The sequence below is a fragment of the Centroberyx gerrardi genome, chromosome 1 (genome assembly GCF_048128805.1).
Source record: "Centroberyx gerrardi isolate f3 chromosome 1, fCenGer3.hap1.cur.20231027, whole genome shotgun sequence".
In the NCBI taxonomy this organism is placed as follows: domain Eukaryota; kingdom Metazoa; phylum Chordata; class Actinopteri; order Beryciformes; family Berycidae; genus Centroberyx; species Centroberyx gerrardi.
This window is the reverse complement of record NC_135997.1, coordinates 13335242-13358726: the sequence shown is the minus strand read 5'-3', so window position 1 is coordinate 13358726 and position 23485 is coordinate 13335242. Positions and strand designations below refer to the sequence as shown.

The 23485-nt window shown below is 40.2% G+C and overlaps 1 protein-coding gene across 2 annotated transcripts; it reads right to left on the bottom strand.

Moving 5' to 3' along the window:
* Positions 1-539: 539 nt before the first annotated feature.
* gas2b (growth arrest-specific 2b) lies at positions 540-18069 on the bottom strand. Of its 2 annotated transcripts, none has more exons than XM_071917193.2 (8): positions 17931-18069; positions 13326-13591; positions 11919-12028; positions 10906-11047; positions 7833-7896; positions 7192-7732; positions 6967-7074; positions 540-2142 (listed from the first exon to the last, which is right to left on the bottom strand). In XM_071917193.2, the coding sequence occupies exons 2-8, from the start codon at positions 13546-13548 to the stop codon at positions 1936-1938; spliced, it is 1395 nt and encodes a 464-aa protein (XP_071773294.2). In that variant the 5' UTR covers positions 13549-13591; positions 17931-18069; the 3' UTR covers positions 540-1935. The 2 variants fall into 2 exon arrangements, with proteins under 2 accessions (XP_071773294.2, XP_071773295.2); XM_071917194.2 differs by having other exon boundaries at positions 6973-7074.
* Between the last annotated feature and the right edge of the window lie 5416 nt (positions 18070-23485).

The following is a 23485-nucleotide window of genomic DNA, read 5'->3' as shown; positions in this document are numbered from 1 at the left end:
ACAGTAGCAAGATTACTGAAAAAATGAAGCATATACTGTACATCGGAAAGAGAGAATGGAGTCAGCACAATGTAATCATGTATGCAAACGTGTGGTAAGATTTTCTCAAATGGCAAGGTCCAGTGTTTCATGAGGAACTTAGAAATGTACTCTGTGCAATGAGAGATGCCCTGTAAAAATGCCACCATTTAAAGTGGCACTTGTTTAAGTAGCACAGCTATTATTTTCTACAAGTCATTTATACTGGTTCAATCCACTGCGGATGTTATGTGGGGGCTAAAAAAGACATTATAGTCTTGCATGATATCATTACAGTTAGTTTCTTTCAATATATAAAAACTTGTGTCCATTTTTAATTAATTTATTTTACTGAAATAAAATATGTAATTACTATTGTATTGGGACTTCCAATGTCTGTGTTTTTCAAAGATGTACCCTAATTCACTTGTGCATTCTCACTTTAATGTTACTTAAACTTGCCAGGAGAAAAAAAAGACATGGTCCTCATATTGCAGAGTAAAATTTTGAGTTGAAAGTTTTTTATCCAATAAAGGAAAAAAAAACATGAAAGAGTGAATGAGGCTCACATGTGATCCTCTCCTATTTTTTGCAAAATATTGCAAACCAATCTGTCGATAAATACGTAAATAAAGGCTCTGTCAGACCTAAAGTACAACATTAATTTTAGTAATTCTAAATAATATTAGAGTTTGAAGTAGAGCAAACGTCAGTACATGGTAAAGAAAGGTTTTATTGAATTGAAACAGGCACTCGTCCAAATAGTATGACATGTAGGCAGTTTGTACCGAAAACACATTTCCAAAATATTTCCAGTCCAACTGATGAGAGGGATGAACCAAGAGGGGGAAGAGGCGATCAAAACATCAGAGTGAAGAGCTCCGTCCTCCAAACAACCACTGAGACGAGGTTTGGCCTTTTGTCACTTAGGACATGGTGCCATCTAGAGGGAGGACTTGATGCTTTGTGGCTTTGTCGTTTCAGATCAAGCAGCTTGTGGCTGAGTCACTTAACTCACTGCTATAAGCTCACAATGTCATGTGGAACAAAACATAGAAAAGTGACTTTTTGCATTCATAATGTATTGCAGGATAGGATTTAAATCAATCATTATTCATTATATGCTAACAAACAAAATGTCTTAAGCTGTAATTAAGGCTGCACAAGTTTTACCATATTTCAAACTGCTATCAAAAATAGTTTTGTGAAAAAATAATCAAGTTCACATCAAATAGAAATCAAATCATGGCATTATCCAATAAAATACAGAAATATTATTATACATCTCAAAGTCACTGTATGCACAGATCTTTAGTTACTGTATGCATAGATATTCCATTATGAAGCTTTGGCATCCAAAATATAAAAGCTCAAGCTCAAAATTCTAAAATCCATCTACATTTTAACAAATTTTCACATATATACTGAAATTTTCAGACCCCTAAAACTACTATGATACATAAACATATAGCTATATCTTTACTAACTGTACTCTAACAGTACAAATCACCCAATAGTATAATTTAACCCCAAACAAATTACTGCCTACCACACAAAAGCTTTCCTTCAAACCATTTTTGATAAGGACAAGAATGTGAATCTCAAAACATACATGAAGGCATATTATAACTTCACGGACGGCTTGTTGCAGTGGATACTCCATTCAGATAATAGGCAGGTATAGGTATCAGAGTCATATATTTAAATATTTGTCTCATCTGTAGCTGTTGTCCTTAACTCTGGGACCTTTTTGTTATAAAAAAAAGGAAAGATTTTCTCTTAAACTTGAGCTAAAAGAGAAATATCACTGATTTGAACTATGTTATATCATTGACTCTGTACAGTCTGGTCTGATTAAGTGAATGTTCACTGCTGTCTCCCATAGCAAGAAGCAAAAGAGGGGAGTTTAAGCGTCTACTACTTCTTGCCACGATAATGGGCACCAACCACCATGTAGCTGTCAGGCGAGATGTTCAAACTGAGTGCCTTGGCTTTGGCCCGACAGAGCCTGACCTCAGATCTGCCAACCGGTCCTCCTCTGCAGGGGTCATGTTTCTGCAGGTAACTCATAAAGGTCTCCCAGCCTCCGCCGACGCGCACCATCACATGACGCTCATTCAGCATCTGCAAAGACAAGACGAGACAGTACAGTCAGATTAAATATTCTCACTGTGAAACAAAGCCGGTGTAAACATATATATCCTGACTGACTTATTGGTAAAATGTTTATGAAATCTAAATAATGTAAACATCAAGGAGGAGACTGTGTGATTGAGTCCTCCCTCCTCCCCCTCAATCCCACCCCTCCAACTCGAAGACTCAATTTACTTGTATGACCCCCCCAAACACACACATACACACACACACTGAGGAGAGGTACCCCCCTCTGATCAAATATTTACAAGCTCCTCCCGCCTGTGTAGCAGTGGCTATGAAAGGCAAATGATCTCTAGGATAGCTTTGTCAAAATCTCATTAAGCCAAATGAAACAACGCCTCTCACGGCACCAGCTGAGCACACATGGAGGACTAATCCACATATGTGCATGCATGCGCACACACACGCACAGATGCACAAAGGCACACACACACAGATATACACACAAACCAGCCAATAGGTGTTATTTTGAATAAAATAACCATGACCAGTCTGTGTGGTAGTGTACAGTAGTTGCAGAGAGGTCAGTTGTATCTGAATCCAGTCCGCTGACACATCCTGCACTGACACCCTTCCCTACACCCGCCATTCTGCTGCTGAAAACCAACTGCTACCATGGCAACTACTGCCATAATATAAAGCCGGAAAAAATGAAAGGAGAGAAAATGAGATGAGTTCTGTGCAGACCTGCAAATCCCAGCAGACATTAACATTCCCAGGAGGCCTTGCACAGCCATCCGTTGTCCTGTCAGCACCGGCCCGCCCCCTCTTGCCTTATCGCCCATAAACCCTTCATTATGGAGCCATTAAGAATCTGATAATACAAGCAGATCTACCCTTCCTCTATCCCCTCTACCCCACTATGCATACTTGTGGGGAGACAGAAATCAATGGTACATGAACACACACGCGCACAGACAACACAGACACATATAGTGATACACATCAGATCCTCTCAGACATGCTCTGTCTCAGCTGTCATCCTGCAGATTAAAATGTTGAAGTTGACAGGGGTCAAGTCTGACATCCTAAATAAACCGCTTTCCTTTCAGACCTGGGATGAATATCAGTTTGACTGCTCTTCAAGCACTGGTGAAAATTCTTAAATATTCTTAAACATTCATTCATCGTCTAAAGTTAACCTTCCAAAGAAAATAAATACATTCTGAAATTATTTGAATCTAATGCAGTAACGAATATTTAATATCAAATAACATCAAATTTGTAGATATTTATCCTCACTATTCCTCAACGACACAACTGATTTAAAAAAAAAAAAGGCCTATTTAAAAAAAAAATAAAATAAAAAAAAAAAAAGAGCCAGGTTTTTAAAATATTTTGCTTAGGTTGATGTTAAATTGTTACTTTTTCCTCATGTATTAGATAGTGCTCCTCACTATTGCTATACATGTAATGTTTAGATCTGGTTATTTCTATTAACACTGTTCCTTAAACTGATGCATGTCTGACTGTCTGTTATTTTGAGTTTGGGACAGATAACAATGCTTTAAAAATGTTCAGGTCTATTCGTGTAGAATTCAGATATAGTCAAATTAAATCATACCAGAGTCGTTCTGGACTGTGATATTCTACACAAACCCTCTTTGTCTGTTTGACAGACTCCTCTATTTCTGCACAACCAGATTCCTCCTTGCAGCCCCTTCCCCCCACAGGTCTCCACACAAGTGTGCCATGTCTACAGCCCATAAGCTGCTGGCTGGATTCCCCTGTGTCCTCCTTGGCAGTAACATTGATTCCCTCTCTCCTTTCCTGCTGAAAGATTCATGAGGATACTTGGAGAGGAAGTGTCATTCACATGCCCACCAGTAGGAGTCAGGCTTTAGCCATGTCGGTTGCTTTTGATTCTTTTTTTCAAGTACAGTCAAACCCCTTAAAACATACAGTAAAGAGAGATAAGAAAGTGAGTACACTACTGAGAGATGTGACAGCTTAGCAGGAGCTAGCATATGCGCAGATGCAGGCACATGTATATGTTATGCAATCTGTTTGAGAGACATTGATTATACTGTGGGCAAGCCCTTGCAATGTCTGAAAGTTACAGTGATAAAATAGCAATTTTCTTGTCTTTAAAGGTGAGAAGAAAGATGTTTCATTCACATCATCGGTTCATAGAGGTGGTTTTCCTTGTATTTATCATCACATCAGCTTTCCTCGAAGGTCAAATTATTTATAAATGAATGATGTTTATGTTTAATCATTTTTGTGTTACTCTGTTGATCCCGTAAAAGAAAAAAATATGTATAAAAGTGTCTTGCTCAAGGACACTTCAGAAGGGTGGATGTTTAATCTTACACCACTCTATAGTCATTCTTCTGACAAAATGATAACCTGGAGGAAAAAAACCCAATTTCATCATCTATATTAATGTGATATTGCTCAACAGTAACTACTGCTCAAAGCATGATGTCTTCCTTCCATTTTCTAGATTCATCTTTCCCCTTTATGCAGATAACGAGATAGATAGCGAATAGACGTGGCATGATATTGTGAGATGTTTGAATGTCTTCCCTCCCATTGAGACAGCCAGACAGTATCCCTACTACAAAGCTGGAGGAGAGCCTAATTGGGCGCACAGAAGAAAGAAAAGCCTTCCTCTTTTTTAGCACTAAAGAATGGCAGAGCCCTTCAGGGCCAGCATGATTGAAAAATCTCCAATGGGAATAGGAAAGGGGGGGTGGGGGGGTGGGGGGAGGGGCTGTCATACTCAGCCACTCATTAACAAGCTGTCTGATTAAATCCCTCCACTAATGACTTTGTCTCTGTATAATCAATAGACTCTGCTCTTTAAAAAGGTCTGTACACATTCAGTGGCAAGCCCTCCTAGGAGCAGCACAGGGGTTATCAAGGTATGGTAATGGAGGTTTATGGCGTGTTTCACTCCACACATACAGGCAGTCGCACATCTGTGAAGGGCAAGGTAATGGATGGAGCCAGGGCCAATGGGTTGTAGAGCGCTATTCACACAGCTAAAGTGTGTGGGCTTGTCGATGGCTGGGAGAAAAGGGAAGTGAGCACTGCAAGTAGTGGCTGACAAATAGCAATTATTGCTGAAAAATGGCAGATAAGACATGAGTTATGGTGAAAACATAATCTTTGCAAGGCTGAGTTGAAAGTACTGCATGGAGAAGGTAGACACACAGGATCAAACTATCAGATACTGTAGAAAGATTTAAGGAGACAAGCTGATCACATACTGTACATCAAATCCTAGACATAATGTCCTGTAGTAGATAAGAAACAATAGCAAAATAATTTGAAAACAGAAAACAACAAATGTTTATAAAATCCCTGAGTAAAGACATTTTTTCTCCATTCCCGACATTTAATTCTCTTAAGGTCAAGATGCATGCATCCTGCTGGACGTGGCCATAAACCAGCAACATCCTTTGGCTATCGCATCTTTATTGCCACTGTTTTCTTTGATGTGGTGTTAGGGCATGTTTCCCCATGTTGCCGACTAGGCTGTTATGGAGAAACAGGTGTTCCGTGACTTGAAGGCAACCATTATTTCTAAATGGGCAGTAAAAATATGTTGTCTGTCAGCCACTCAGGAGAAAATAGAAATGTAGCCGTAACTCAGCCTGTGAGCAAATTGACACTGACAGTGTGCATAACATTGATCACCAGTGTAGAGAGTGCCAAGTCAATGGGGCTTTCAATAAGATTAACAAAGCGTTAAATGGGTTTCAGCTAGTGACCAATTAGCCACCAAAGATGTGATACACCTCTGTGTGACAGTGTAGAGGATGCACATTGTTAGTATCCTAACCTGTCAATATGCTTTAAGAGGAGTGTCACAGAAAATGTAACTTTGTGGTTTTAGCTCAAAACATAATTTTCTGATGCTTCGGTAGGTTAAATACTGTAAACTGTGTCTTCACTAAGACAATAGCTACTGTACCACAATGACAAATGTATCATCCAAAATATATCAGTATATTACAGTATATGTGCACAGTATATGTGCACTAAACACATTTTGAAACCTTAAATGAGTCTGTCTTCCTATTATATTTTCTCTTTGTTTAGATGGAGAGGGAGCGAAGAGGAATACAGATATAGAGATCACAATACAAAAAGAGCCTCAGCCCCCTCTGCACATGGATGGACTCAAACATGGATTCCCTAGTGGGCTGCCATTTGAACTGAACCACACAGTCTCGTCTTGGCCAAACCATTCTTAAAGAGACATTTTTCCTTTTCCTTCGAAAGGTTTGAACTCTGTGCTCAACGTCTATGCATTGAATAAAATGGTCGTCAGCCTAGCGTTACCCTGACCACTGGTTGCCAAGCAACCTTGGCTCCCAGAAGGCCATTCCTAGAGCAAGTCTTTGTAGAGATCCACACTAGTGGTGCACGACTCTTGAATGGAAGCTGGAAGGCATCGACTCCTCAATCCCAAATGATTGCAAATCAGTCACTTTGGTGACATAGTTGCTGCTGACTCAGCTGTTAATTCATAAGCTGAGGTCTTTCACACCTCACATCTTGTTATCATGGTATGTGCTGTAGCATCTATAAGGAGTTATTTTCATTGGGCAAGCCATAAATCTGGATGGAAATATAAAAATTGTGGGATCAAAGAATCACTATACTAATAAACAGATACTCACTAATCTATTCTACACATCAGATTCCACATCAAATTGTCTAATTTTACATGATAACTGTTTTTTTCTTAATCAAGGCCTTATGGCTTTATAAAACAGTGTATCAGCAGGTGTATTATTATCAAATAGGTGGAGGAGGGGGATGTGAACACATACATACCCGTACATAGAGAACCTTCTCCCCCAGACGGTAGCAGCCTTTAGGCTGCTTCTCAACAAGGAACCTGGTGGGGCAGCTGCAGGGAGGATCCTCGATTATCTTCTTTACCTGGAACAGGTTAGACAGAGAGAGGCAGTAACTCCCAGAGGACAAATGAAATCCAAACAGTTAAACCTTAAACCTCTGAAAACTGAAGTAGGATTTCAGCGGAGATAAAGTACGTACAATATCATCCAAGATGTTGTTGGTGCCTATGCTCTTCCGGCCTGCAGATTTGCACGAGTGACGAGTCTGAGCTGTAGTTGGAGACGGGGCAGGAGGTGCAGCTGTGGTCAAAGGGGCATTGACAATAGACACCGGGGTTTGGATTGGTGAGGGCTTTGACAGTGGAGTTGCAGTGGATGTGTTTGTGGTGGTGGATGAGGAAAAGAAAGGTGTTTGGGTCGAGGCTGTGGTTGTGCTAGGGTTAGAGGCTGAGAGGGAGGACTGAGTAGAGGATAAGCATGTGGTAGTTGTGGTGGTTGTGGTCGAGGGAAGATCAGAGACGAGGGCTGGAGTGAGGGGTTCGAAGAGGCAGGTTGCGGCTGCAGCAAGGGGCGTTGGTGAAGGAGGAGAGGGGGCTGGAGCCAGGGACCGTGTTGGTGAACACAGTGATGCAGGAGGAAAGAAGGAGAAGGGCAGAGGGGATGATGGAGAAAGGGAGCCCGCCTCCTCCCTCTCAATCTCTCTCTCCAGCTTCACCAGTCCTGGAGGCTCGACTCCATACCTGAGAGAGGGGAGGGTAAAGAAATAGTCACTGAAAGCCCTATCCGCAATATGTTAAGGAGAAAATGCAACTATATACTATATACTTTTGTTTCTGTTACCTGGCTGCAATCCTTCCCAGCTCCATCAGGCAGAGGCACACCTCTCGAGGTTGCTTATGGAGGACTACACACATACAGTATAAACAGAGAGAGAGAGAGAGAGAGAGAGAGAGAGAGAGAGAGAGAGAGAGGGAGAGGAAAGGGGTGGAGGGGTGGAGGGGTGGTGGTGGGAGGGAGATTGCAATGAAAAATCACTCATCTGAAAGGGAAGATGTTTCCGGAGATAAACAGGCCCCTGTCTGTAGGAAAGGAAAACAAGAGCTGCATTCTGAATGGAGAGGGAACATGTCAGGAGGTTTTCTCTGTTTCTGTTGTGCTTCACTATCTTTGAAGCTCAGCTGGAATTCCTGTGGGCTCCAGACATGCGGCTGAGGGCATGTGGGCATGCAACCTGCATCGCTAAACCAGCCTCTCCTGCCTCCAGTCACCTTTCTATATGTTAAAAAAACACTGCCTTGTTTCTGAAGATTTTTGTATCTTTTCTGAGTATGTGTGTGATGCAATGATGAGCTAGTTCTAGTCATAGTTAGTTAATTTGTGAAGATAGCAAATGGAACACAGAAATATGGAAAGAGTGAAGAAACACCAGGAGAGGACTGATAACACTACCAGTCAAAAGTTTGGACACACCACATTTTTCTTTATTTTTACTATTTTCCACATTTTAGAATAATATTAAAGACATCAAAACTATGAAATAACGCAAATGGAATCATGCAGTGACCAAAAAAGTGTTAAACAAATCAAAACTATCTTATATTTTAGATTCTTTAAAGTAGTCACACTTTGCCTTGATGGAAAGGCAAAGGCTTTGGAAAGAAATTCATACATCAGGCATCAACTTCACTATTTATATTTGTCTAAGAAACAAATTTCAAGCATTTTAGCATAAGCCTTTAGATCAAAATGGCTTTAAGATAATGAAGTACATTCAATCAGGTGTATCCAAACTTCTGACTGGTAGTGTATGTATGTTGAGCACGATGATAGTACTGTAACTATATGGCACACCGACACTACAGGTCCACTACGTTCATGATTGAATCAATGGAAGTTTGTATTTACCAATGAAAGACAGACAATATTATATAGTAGGAGAGAATGTAATGAATGAAATATAAGGAACAGAACAGAATGCTCTCACTACTACAGATGCTAATTTATGTTCATTCACCTGTATATTCGACATCCACCATTACATCATGGCTGCAGCAAGGAAAAGGAGACAGGAGAAAGGAAAAATAATAATAATTTGTGCCTACATATGACTGTGGAAGTAAAAGTGAAGCCTGTCAAAGTACAGAAGGTTTACCTTTCTGTCATTCAATTAGTCAAGTGAAGTAGGTTAGTCTGCCTTGGGGGGGAAACCTATTGTTGATGGAGATTAACCTACACATTATCATTCTCACGCATCTGCCACCATGCCTAGACATGCCCAGGTAGGAAGTGCATAGAAAGGTGCACATTTAATATTACAAAACCAGGTCAGCATGCTAACTGCAAGCTGTCTTCCTCTCCTCAGGCACACCGAGCATCAGAGGTGTCAGTGAAAAATGATTCAAAGACTCTGAGAGTGGCAGATAGCATCGCATTCAATCCCTTTGCACTGGAAGTTCTGAGTTGACCTGAATTCTATTTCTATTTCTATTTCTATTTCTATTTCTATTTCTATTTCTATTTCTATTTCTCTTCTGTCTCTCTTCAATATATCTCTCATCTCATCTTCATTTTTCCTAATCCTTTTTTTGTTTCTCAGTAGGTTATATCCTGAGCCTGTGAGCAGTGTTGAGTGGTAACATGTTACAGTAATATGATTCATTTTCCCACTAACGAGTGGTGCAACAAATTACTAAAAATACTACAGCTCCCAATCAAAAAATAAGTTGTTACTTTTATTATCACCACCTTTAAATATCAGATTGAAGTTTAATTATCCAAAAACTGTATCCCACCCCAATTCATTCTCTTTCTAATTAGTTGCTGTCCTCCCATGTTAGACTAGCTTAGATGACAAATGGCAGAAAAGTTTACTCTTCAGGTGGAAGTATTCACATTACTTTTAAGGATGAGTTATCCCAACTTTTGAAGGTAAGAGAGGATGCAGTCACCAAGTAATATAACAAGTAGTAGGCTACATTTGAAACAAATTATTGGTCCCAGGGAGTAATAAGTAAAGTAATACTATTATTTGATGAGCAATCTATTACTTTTTTGAGTAATGAGCCCAACACTGCTAGTGAGACGCCATATGTTGGTTTTGTCACATCTATTAACACATGAAAGCCAGAGGGTCAGTGGGAGATAAAGAGAGGTCTCAGTGATAGGATCTGGTATTGAACACCACAGTGCCGGAGTAACAGACAGATACAAAGAGAGAATAGAAAGATTACAAAAATATATAAGGGACATGATGCCCTCAAAGCAAAGCAACAAGTCAACCCCAGTCTAGGACTCACAGACTACTCTCTGTGTTTTTATAGGCTCTACACTGGTCAAGAGAGAGATCAAGAGAGATACACTGCAAAAAAAGTCTCATATTCAGCCTTCAAATCTTATTTTTCGTAAACCAAGAGAAAAATTCTGCCAATGAGGTGAGATTACTCCACTTGTTTCCAATGCAGTTTCACTTGTTTCTGGAATTTTCTAAAAATGGGTGTCAATATCAGAATAAGTTGATTTGAAGCAAGTGAAATTATCTAACCCCACTGGCAGTTTTTTTCCACTTATTTTAAGAAAATTACAATTTTAGGACTCAATAACAGACTAAATGACTTGTTAAGATGAAGATTTTTTTGCAGTGTAGGGTGAGGGCCAAGGGAGAAAAGGTTGAAAGGGGTGAAATGCAATATTTAGCATAAAAGACAACTGTCTGCAGTTGACTTGTCATATGGTTACTTCCTCAGTGAGATGAAACTCAGAGTCTAAGGCATTTAGTTTTATCAGTATCACACTACGTGTCATGATTTACATTAAGCCATTATTGTTAATTGATTGTCTGAGATCCATAACTACATGAAAGCAGGTAAAATATATTTTCAGGCGATGGTGAGCACATGTTTAGGCCTTAACTCACCCAAATCCTCTGACTCAAACAGGTAGCTCTCATCAACACCAATCTTGCGACACCAATAGACGAAGTTGGCAGTGTTGTCTCTGGCGAAAAACGATCCGGAGGTAGCATCAGCTCGCCAGTGGATCACTCTGCGTATGAAGGGCTGCACTTGCATTCAACACACACACACACACACACACACACACATACAAACAAAAACATATGTGCACGGACACACACCCATGAGCAAAGGCACATATACACACAGATTTTGTAAGCAGTTGAAACATTGTCTCATATTACTGCAGTATCAAAAAAATGCATTCAAGTTGATTTCCTTTCTGCCCCAAAACTATTACCACATTTAAAATAAAATCACAAAAACATTAAGTTAACAAGGTTTTGACATGGCAGTCCTTACTATGCAATTGCATAGTATTTAAAATTAATAAAAAGTCATGTTTCATCTAACATAAAATCTGGGAGCATATAGTCCATATTTACAAAGTGAACACCATGTCCAAGCCTAACAGTAAAATTAAGTTTTACCTACATGTTTTTAGTGGTTACAGGTGTACATCAAATATCATAATTAGGAAACATCACGAGTATCTGTTATGTATATGTGGAAAAATGGTGAGTAAAGTATGTTTATTTTAAGTATGTTAATGAAACATAACAAAATAAATCTGACGGTGTTGACATTTGCTCTGTTGACAAAACACCACATTTTTACGTATCTATGTTTTGTACACAGGAGCCATGTTGTTTGATGGCAGAGTCACAGTATCACCACCTTCTGAAATATGCTACACCATGTTTGATTTAAGTGAGCGAGCACAGTTCAGTTCCACATGTTGGTTAAGTGTGTTTGCTTTTATGAGTTTGTTGTTTTGTTTTCTGAGGATAAATGCTTCCGCTGCATGGTAATGTGTGTTTGTGTTTGCATGAGTGAGTGCAAGCTCTCCTCTGTACATGCATGTGTGTGTGTGTGTGTGTGTGTGTGTGAGCCTGTACATGTGCTGTTGCCGCACCTTGCCATTGCTGACTTGGATCATGCTCTCCTGCAGCAGCTGTGCCAGCTGACAGAGGAGAACGCCGTTATCCAGCCTCTCCATCAGACTGTCTGCTGTGAGACCCACATCTGGGGAGGAAACACACACACATGCCACCATGAAACAATACACCATGCCATAACCAGGCATTACATTATAGTTAGTGCCTATACTGCATTTATTACTCTCATATGAGAAAGAAAAGACCAATAATATTGATACAAATCAGTTGCCTAAACAGAGCTGAAGCCAAACACCACTGTAATACCTGGGCCTTTGTATGTGTTCTGTGTTGATAAACTGTATAAAAATGAGACTGGTGAGCCGATGCTTTTTGTGTAGAAATAAATCTTGCTTTATTATTTGAAAAAAGAAAAAAAATTGTTCCTGAATAGATGTATGACTGCATGCTATAATATAATCTACATGCATATTGCAGTTTTGGTCACAAATCTTTTGGACTCTGCACACCTACCTCTGTCTCTTGTATCATTCTATAGGTTGGGAATCAACAAACTATCAACAAAATACCAAACCTAGCCACAGGAATGCTTAGTCTGAGAAAACCTGTGAACCGGCAAACAATTAGGGACATCAGATTTCAGCTTTTAGGCGCTAGCCCTTACCCACACAAAGTGGCACGCTGCTTTGACACGTTGGAGTGTTTTTGTTGTAGTAAAACTTGTGTCAGTCAAGGAGACTGTCTCGTCACCTCCCAGACTCCAACAGGTTCTGACACGTGCAAACCCTTTATGTTTTCCCTCACAATGCAGTAAAGTGGGAAGAAACAACCCTTTCTCTGGAGTCTCAACACATTTGCCTTCGTGGAGAGGTATTTCAAGGATTTGGGATAATGAGAAGGTTAATGTGCTTGTGTGTTCAATTTGACTGTAGCTTATTTAACTATTGTTCCAAATAAAAGAGCCAGTTCCAAACTCAAATTCTCAAGTGCTTTCATCTGTGTATGACTGTGAAGACAGACACTCTGAATTGATGCTTTGATGTTATGATAATGTGACAAATATGTTACACTAAAGTTTTTCAATTCAGGAAAACAAAATAATTTACCTTAGTCATGTCCTGAATTCATTATCCAAAGGAAGCGTCTCAAAGACTTTTATAGCCTTTTATAGACACTTATAGTTTAGCTGCACAAACCCCTGTAGGTATTTTCTAACAAAAAAAAATGTGTGTATCTTTTGTACATGGTTTTCAGCTATAAACAATAAACACAACTAAAACCAAGTGCTATCCTTCATAACTTGTTGATTTAAGTTTTTTTTCATTGCTATCTTGATATTGTAGTAGGCACAACAACACATTGGTTTATTCAGTTCCAGTGGAAGACAAAGGATCAACACAGAATTCAAACAAAAACTCTCTCACCCATGATGGTGTTGAGCCAGAGAGCCAGGTCTTCCTTCATGGGCAGCAGGCCGGCATCGTGGCGGCAGGGCAGCCACTGGTGGTACTCCTGGGGACTGGCGAGGCCCGGCCCAGAGTGCCTGTACTTCTGGCCGAGGAGACAGTTCATGCCCAGCCCAGTCAGGTGCCGGGGGCTCAAAGGGCTGTCAAGACTGTTGTTCATCGCTCCCACTTCACTGCTCATGCTTCCCTCCTGTCTTCTTCGATGGGCAAGAGACCCTGGTGGACTAAATAAAGTAAAAAATAATGGATATGCAGTTTTGGATGCATCATGCTCTTGTCATGTTTTGTTTTTGACATTTTGTGTTGACCTGCGATTTTGAAGTAGGGGAGACGTCTGCCCTGCCCATCTACGGTTTCCATGCCCTTGGTTTATACTTTGCTCTTTTGCTATTTCCATACAGTAAATTGTACATAGTCCACATCTTATTTATAATTCACCCTACAGATGTTTTAATCACGAGTAGGATTGTTCTATTTTTAGTTCAACTTCACAACAATAATTAAAATCCACTCAACTGAACCCCCGGCCCCTGTACAACTGACTGCTTACTTAATTGTGTGGAAGTCCCTCTGGTGATCCTAACAAGGCCAGGGATAAATTAAGCATCATAGTCGGGGCAGAACGAGAGTAGCACACTGGGGTAAAAGCCTAAGACTGTAAACATTTAGTAGGAGATCTTCACAGCAGATTCACTGGTGTAAAATGAGGGAATCAGGAGGGAAAGGGCTGAGGAGCATGAAAGTAAAGGATAAATGGGTGATGCGTTGGTACATGATGGTTTTAGGTGGGTGTAAGTGCTTTGGGGTGGAAACATGGAGCTCTACATGTGCACAAAAACAGCAAAGCATGATTAAACACATTTAAGCCGACTCACAAAAGAACACCCACATCAACAGTGGGCTTCCATGCAAAAACCTTACTCACAACCAAACAATACACACAATCATTTATCAAAGGGGTTAAACTAATTCATTGCAGGCTGGGATTTAATAAGATGTACACCAAGCCCCGAGCCAATCCCCTGGTGCTGCTGCATGGCTCATTTGTCCTGTTCCCAGCGCAGTCTCCATCATAAAGCGCAGCCCCATGCAGAGACATGCTCTGACTACCAGCTATACTCAGTCAGCGCGCTGCTAATCAGCTGGAATTAAGACAACAACACATGCACTGGGTCACTGGGTGTGCTGAATGCTGTGTAATATGCAATAGAGACAGAGGCTCAATTCTCAGTGTTTTGCTTGATGACTGACTTCAAAGTTAGGTTGTGAAGTTAAATTTTCATGTTTACAATGAGTCAGTGTGTTTTCATGCGCATTAATATTCCAAATATGAGCTTCATCTTAGCAGGGATATAGCGTTTACATGGAATGATCAGTACGCATTTTTTTTCATATACATGTATACAAGGAGATAGTCTAATGTTTAGTTTTGAATAGTTACTAGATAGTGTGTGTTATTTTGATGGTCATGACTCCATGGAAATAGTGCTTGTACTGTTCATCAAACCCAATAATAAACAGGATATGGTGTTTACATGCCAGAATATACAGATTAATATCTTCATATCCCGGCTAGCATATTGAGGTTTTTCATATTCAAGATATGGGATTATTCCAGTTATTTTAAACGGGATATGGCGTTTACATGTGCCAACTTGTAGAGAGTATTTAAATATTTACAATATTTATTTAAATATTTACAATATTTCTGTTTATATTTGGGATATTTAAATATTTACAATATTTAAATATCCCAAATATAAACAGAATAATAATGTGCATGCAAATGCATTCATTGACAGTGGATTCTGTCCTCCATCCTGGTAGGTCTTATCTCTAGCAGGATAGCCAGGTAAAGGCAGACACCTGGAGGACAGATGTTTGGGACCCAGACAGGTTGTATAGCTGGAGCAGCTGTTTTTTTTAACACATATATATATATTGTACACCACCTGTGTTTTTGCTCTGAGTACCTGTAGACGGATGATGCAGAGCATCATTACAAGTTCAGTTGGATTTTGTTATAAAGCTCCCTTGCACTTGACTATAGAGGAAGTAGGGCAAACAAACAGAGGTTTTGGCACACTTATGTGTGCCAGTGAATTCTGGGCTTACAGTATGTGCACACAGTACACAACTTACAAAAACAGCTCAGCTCAGAACAGATCAGTGTGAAGATGTTGTAGACACACGGGTGCCTCAAATTTGATACAATCCTCCCGAGTGAACTTAGTGAAAAGGGTCTTTTGTAAACACGTCATGCAGACTTGGGAAGGAGACGAGGTATATGGGAGGGGGGCTGCCTGCCAAGTATGAGGCTGGTTTACAGGTTGACCAGCGGGGCACGAGAGCCTCTCTCTCTAACAAAACATCCAGGTGCTACATTCACATCTCCGCTGCGGGATGGCTCTGCTGGGAAGTGAAGGCAAAGGTCACCCACTGGCCTAGCTCTTAGACACAAGCACCCTTTATACTCTGGCAGAGCTGAGTGCCCATACCTGTAAATACACACACACACACACACACACACACACACACACACACACACACACACACACACACACACAGTAAAGTGGTACACTCACAGGCCCATACATGTATTGATGTTGCTATTCCAGCTCATTTACTTTGCCCAACCTACAATGTCTCCAAAGTAAGATTTGCTTCAGTGGCATTTCACAGCCTTTAATTGTGTTCCCATATTATGTGCCTGCAAATCCCAATAAAAGGGAACATCTTCACAGCCTAACTGACTCTAAGGGGGGAAATGGCTGAAATTACAAACAAGCCCACCTAAAAAATGTGTGCAAAATTATGGGATCTGTGTTGAAGCTTTGACTCAAATACCTGTGCATGTGTATAAGATGACAGAATGATGGATGATTTGGCTCCATGCGGCTCTCAGCACAGCAACACTGCTCTCTCCAGAGGATGAGCCCAAAGTCTTCCTATACATCTGTGTCTGGCAAACAACTAACCTCACAACTAGTTAACAGAATCCTATTTCCTGACATGATGGGCACTGTTCTCGTGTTTGCTTTTGAATACGAGTCTAAGTAGCACATTTCTCACTGAAAGAGACAGCTGTTTGTCCGGACACAGTTCACTGCCGTCACCAAGAACAAACTTCAGCAAAAAATGGAATCCGCTGTTAACCTGCAGGCTTTTCATCCCTGTGCGTTTTTACTTTTGTCTTCAAACTGTGTTCGACATCCACTCTCAGTATCAATTTACTAAACTGTTTGAATAAACTATTCATAAAACATCAAGATCAATAACCTCAAGTGGATGTCCAACAGCATTTCTGGCAGCAACAGCTTTCTGTATCAGCTTTGGAACACAGATCTGCTGTCTCAGGTATCAGCTGTAGGAATGAAACAGCCTGAAAGAGGTAATGCAAGACTGGTGAATGCTGAATAGGTAACAAATGGACACGATTGCACAGCTGAGGTATAGGTTTCAGCTATAGGTGGGCTCTAACCCCACGACTTTCCTCTAGTTGCCTCTAGACTAAATAAACCTCATACCGACACAGAGGATGGAAAGGTCTATCGCCTGCTGCTGTTTACGCACCTTGAACAGTGGAGCCTTGCTCTACAGCTCCACTGGAAAACAATAATAAAAGAATTTTGGCAGCTGGGATAAAAAATTCTATCCATGACTGTTTTATGGTTACTTTTATCAAATAAACAATGATCACCTCAGTACAATCTGTTCCTTGAGTGAAAGTTGGCTCAGCTCTGAAGCCTTGTGGTCTACAGATATGCCAGTGCAAAGCACATAGATCTATGTTACTGTGTCTCCCTGAGGCCATGAAGCATGCAGGGCCGCCCAGGGTCACATAGCTTGTACATGTTGGAGAATTCATATCTGCACGCTAAAAATTGACTACAATGGAAATGTTTGTGGTTTTTTTGGTATAAATAATTTGGAAACATACATTTACTTTGACTTATCTGACAAAACAAATTACCTTGTTTGTTTTTTTTCTTCACAAAAATTAAAAAACTTATTAAACAAAAATGAATTGGGGAAAAAAACAACCAGAGTGCATCACTAATGTTTTATAACTGTGATCATCTAAAAAATGTATAAGGGCATACACATATTTTTGTGTGTTGGGTCAGAATGTAAAGAATATAGGAAGAGCAACTTTACTACGAATGTTTTCATCTGTTTTACCAACTGGTACCACAGAAATGGGCAACTACAATTCTAACTAAAAAAACACGTTTGCTTATAGGCTACAATTATTGATCTCACACGTGGTATCATTTGAATATAGCCTACTATGAACATGTAAAAAAAAAACATTTGTACCAGTAAGTAATGAATCTTACTAGCAACTGCACCATAAAGGGAGATAAACTTTCATAGTAGCTTAAAGTATATTATTTATCATACTATAGCGTCATAGTATATCATATTATAGCCTAGTATAGCATCATCATTGTCATCATCATCATCATCATCATCATCTACATCAAGAACATCAGCAACAACGGTAACATTAGGCTGCATTCCTTACTTTTAGGGGGGGAAAACATCATGAAAGATACTTACAACACAGTCAAACGCAACAGAAAGTTCAGTTCGACAGTTCAGAAAGTTCCTTTTTCATACAAGCGTCTTCACACAAGTATTTTCCTTTCATACAAATGCAGAAGCGCGCATCACTTGCAGCCAGATGTTCATCGCCCTCAGGTCCGCCACATGGAAACACACAGTACTGTAACAGGGGGAGGCTGCCGTCACTCCTAAACTAAACACCACTATACACGCCTTGCAAGTTTCTGGTGTCAACTTACACGTTACTTACTCGGGGGGCCTGGGATGCTCGCGCAGCGCCTACCTACCGCTGGCTGAGCCAATAAAACTGTCAGCTCAGAAGTTTGTTCACTCGTCATTTGTTAAAGTTATGAGCGAATTTAACACACATGGAGAAAACTCCGGGGATCCGCGGATTCCCAAATGAATAAGAACTATAAAAATCCTATTCTAAATGTTATAGCTATAAAGGACACTATAAAATTAAACTATTAATCTCTATAGTAGTATTATAGGAATATTATAGTTATATCATAGGAGATAAACCAGAAAGTATAAAGTCACTATGAACTCACTCACAGACACACTATTCCTATAGGAATATAGTAGCAGGCTAATAGATAAAATAGCCTACCATAAAGTAAATAAGGTCACTATAAACACATTCACAGACACATACAAGTCGTATAGGAATATAGGAGATAAAACACCATTATATGACAAGGTCACTATAAACACACTCACAGACACACTACAAGTCCCTATAGGTTTATTATAGTGAGTTTTTACTATTGTCTCATAACAGTGTAAAATGATGGATTGCCAGTTGTGTTGGGAAGGTTTTTTGAAAGGTTTAATGAAACTACATAATTGTAGGCCACATAATAGGCTATGTATCATAACCCAATAAGTAGTTAATTCACTGATATGCAGTATGTTGCTGGGATGGAGTCACCCTGGTTACAGTGTGATTATTTCACACAGGGGACAAGCCAAAGCCTTCATTTCCTAGGCTGAGTCAAGTCACAAGTAGAGTTGAGTTGTCAGATTATATTGACTTAATTATGTGCTCATTAGCAAAACATTGCCAAAATCCACTTAATGTTTAATAAATTATTAACATCACCTTATGGTTGTCAAGTAGGGTTCATTTCCGTGGAGTGAAACTGCTGCTGCCAAAAGCAATAGCACTGAATACCAATACTAAAAGTGAATTAGGATTCATATAATGTGATTTATGGGGAAGATTGAGATGCTGTAACTTGTTCAGTGAGAATTAAATATAACTTATTATACATTTGTGCAAAGTAAACACTGATGTGCTTTTTCTTCTACATGATCTATTGCAACAGAGGGCACTGTTTGACACTAATGGGGTTATAATAAAGGTATTTCTACTGCCGCTATTGTTCATCACCACAGGCAATCTGCTCTCCTGTTTAACTGCCCATCCCCCATTCAATTAATTCAGGACAGATATTTGTTTAAAAACTTGGCATCTATTTGTTCATTACATTACTTCCATCGATTGCTTTCATGTAATGTCTTTAATCTCTTACATGCACTGTATCATAGGCTACTCATCTGCACAACATACAGTATATACTGCTGCAGAAGGACAGTTATTGACACAGAAACAACATTTTCAGATCCACCTACAACATCAGATGAAGGTGAATTAACTAATTGTCCCTCTTGACAACTAATATCTCATGTGCTATAAAAGCCACTATTTCAAGCTCATTAATATTTTGTTCAGTGCTGCCAGGCTGGTGTGGGTGTTATTTACACTTACTCACAAAGGTAAGGTATTTTGTTGTAGCCTAGTGGAGGAAAGCAGCTCCAGGGCCACAATCAATCTGGTAGGTGGTGAGGCGGCGACAAACTAACCCCAATATGCTCGACTCCTGTGTTTGTGTGTGTTTGTATGTGTGTGTGTGTGTGTGTGTGTGTGTTCTGTAGTCCCAGGTGGGGTTGCTGGTTAATCTCCAGCCCTTCCCCAGGGGACGAGTCCCTCATGTCAGTAAGCCTATCAGACACTCCCCTCTTCCTCCCTAAGTACACCTCCCCGCTGCCCTCCTTCTCATTTGCACTGGTTAGCATTCATCTGACCAGCGCTATTGTGAATGACAATGAGTGTGTGTGTTTAAGTGTGTGTGCGGGTGTGACATTTCACGCTACATGCAATTATTACAATTTGAAGATTGCAGTCAGCGAATATATTTTGCCTTTTTTTTTTATTCAGTCTGAAATATGTAACCTGATTAGCTGTTTGCGTAAATAGTTTCTTTGGAGAGGCTTCTGAGAGAATGAGTGTAAAACTGCCTCTGAGTGTGATTCACATCCTGTTTCTGTGAGAGTCAATGTGCGTTTGAGTAGGTGCTGTGTAGCGGACGGACATGCTGCTGATGTTTTAAAGACCTGTTAAACCAATTTAACAATGACTCAGAAGCACCCACAGAGTTAATGAATAGTCCCTGAGCATCTGGAACGCAGCCTGGATTGTAGAAGGAAGCCAGATAACTAGGGTCATGTGTGAGTTATTTATTTACTTTTGTCAAGGTGGATTGTAGGTTGTCTTCACTATGACATCACACTATGCTTCTTAAAAAAAGAAAATTTAAGGATTCTAATATAGATTCTGTTTGTTTAAAGCCCCCTCTGATGCTCTTAGACAATAAATTCAGCCAGGGTGGAGATTTCAATGGAAATCCTGTAACTCCGCCCCCATATCTCCACCCTCCCAGTTAAATGCATCATGACACGAGTTCTCTATCTTAACAAGAGGCCCGGCAGTGAGAAAAGGATTGGATTAAAACAATGTCTCAGCTACACGATATGGATCAGTACACAGGACCCTGACAGATGGCATCACAGGTTGCCAAGACAACTGAACCCTAACCCACCTCCATCTTCCCCCAGTGCGATGGTGGGAGGATTGATAGAAATTCAGCACAGGCACCATGTGCTGTGTAGCACTCAAATTGGTCCCCTGGGTCAAGAGGACCCGTGGCCCATCAGATGGGTCCACACTTATTAGGGACACACAAGTGTTTCATCATTCTGTCAGATTAGGGCAGATCTCATTTTGAGGTGGAACGAGCTGCGTTCATGTAATTGAATATTTTTTTGCACGCTGATCTTTATCAGATAAGTGCATATTTACATTCTCCAATCAGGTTTCTAATATTATTGTAATTCATTTGGGAACACCACCAGCAACAAAAAACCTTCAAGACTTTTTTGTCTACACAAAATGACATGTGACAAATCTTAAACAGTATTGTAAAAGTATTTCTTGGAATTTGTTTCTACTTTCTGTCTCATAATGTGTTATCCTTATAGTATTTTGTGCAATGAAGAAGTACTTTACTTCACTGCCTTTTTTTGTAAAAGGTATTTAATGTGATTTAAGTAATCTTATTGCCTCTCCTTCATTACCACAGGCTATTCCTACAGAGTATTAAGCCCAGCTCACTGGTTCAGCCTGTCACTGGGTGCATGGGGATGTGAGGCGTTCATATAAATGACTAATACATAATGTGTCAGGCAGTCCTAAATGACAAATGAATGCTGGTTACCTCGGCTCAGGCTGGCGGGCCAGGGGGTCAGTAGCTGCAGGGCAGACCTATATTTTAATTAAACTACCTGTCAAGTTGGCAGCAAAATGTAAAACCAGTCTAGAGTTAGAGTCAGGAAATTACTGTACTCTAACTTTCAGTCTGCTGTAGGCATTAGGCAATGCAAACACCTGGAAACAGATTTCTTATGCTAATGGGTAATGCAATATACTCATGTTTAATCAACATGTGTAGCTTGTATGCCATTACTGCAACTGATCATACACTGTGTATTTCTGAACTTTTGAACAAAGCGTGTGTTATGCAAGATCTGTGCATGATTCTGATACAGCATTCATTTGTTTCCAACCCTGGAGTGTTACAAATTGCCACCAGAGGGCAGCACAGCTACTTTCTCACAAACCTCTGATCACTGTACTGAAAGGAAAAAGGGGAGCCATCTTTAATATAATGGAATACATAAAACCATCATTTAATGGTTTTATGTATCTACTTTTAAGAAAAAATGGAATACCAACATAACAGTGTAGGTCCTTCCCTCCCTCCCAAACCCAGCAAATGGACAAGTCTCTGATGGAAACCAAATGGGAATACCTGAATTTAAATGTCCATTTCAGTACCTGTATGTCTATGCAGCACCATGGTTACCCAACAAAAGCTTCATGCACTTCACAACCTTCAGTCAGACATGGAAGGCTTGGCTGCACGGGAGGCTGTGAGAGAGAGAGAGAGAGAGAGAGAGCCTTGCTGTCATTCCTCTCTCTGTCACCGTGATTCCAATCACTGGGATTTTAACAAGATTACCCAGAGAGAGTGGAAGCAATGGAGTACCAGGGTAATGTAATTATCAAGTGATGGAGTGCTTGAGACGGCTGTATTATCACTGGCCAGTCGCTTAACCCCTGTCAACACGTGAAGGATCATACCCTCGGTTCCTGTGTGATGACAAACAAAGGTTTATAAGCCTATATGAGCAGAATGGCGCGTTATCATTTTCGTTTTACATGATTTGCACAAACAAGAGAAGGAAGAAACAACCTCAGGACAGGTGTGTGTGAGTGTGCATGGGTGGATATCTGTGTTTCTGTGTGTCTGCTTCCCTCTCTGTCGCTCTGTCTCTCTCTCTCTCTCTCTCTCTCTCTCTCTCTCTCTTTGTGTGTGTGTGAGACATAATGACTTGAAGTTGAATTAGATAATTCATGAAATATGAATTTACCTTACCAAGGAAAGCAAAGACCTTTACCTATGAACCTGGAGTCCACACACACACACACACACACACACACACACACACTGCCAGCCCGCTCTTTCTCTCTCAACCCCATGGTCCGAGCGTCTCCTGACAACCACATTTCTCTCTTTTGCCACTTCCTTTTTACACAAGTATCCCAGTCTCCATAGCAACCCATCTCAGTTTTAGAAACATGGACAAAAGATCCGGAGAAAAGAAAAATAGGCAAGGACATACACAAATAATACATGTAGACCCACATTACAGTAATCAATAGAACATACACGCAATTGCACAAAGATACAGCTGCTACCACAACAGCATCACATAGTGTGTACACACACAGATGCACATGTGCACACGTACTGTATACACACACATGCACACACACGCACACATACACCACCACCACCCCTACTACTGCCAGAATACAGACATTAAAAGAATACACGAATAATACAGGAGTTTTGAATTTAAAACAATTGTAATTTGACCCAGCTTTACTGTATTCTCTCTGTTATGTTGACAAATCTACTTTTCACAATATTGTGTCATTTTATTCACTTTATTTCCTCGGTCAATGGAGGGATCTAATATCACAGCCACAGACATACACACTCATCTCCAGTGACATCACTCAGCCTGACTACACCTCACCAAGATGACTGTGATTTGGCTCCTCTATTGTCTTTCACATACACCCTTTTTTCAGCTTCACACTCACTATCTCTCTGTTTTTTGTTACTCTTCTGTCTTCA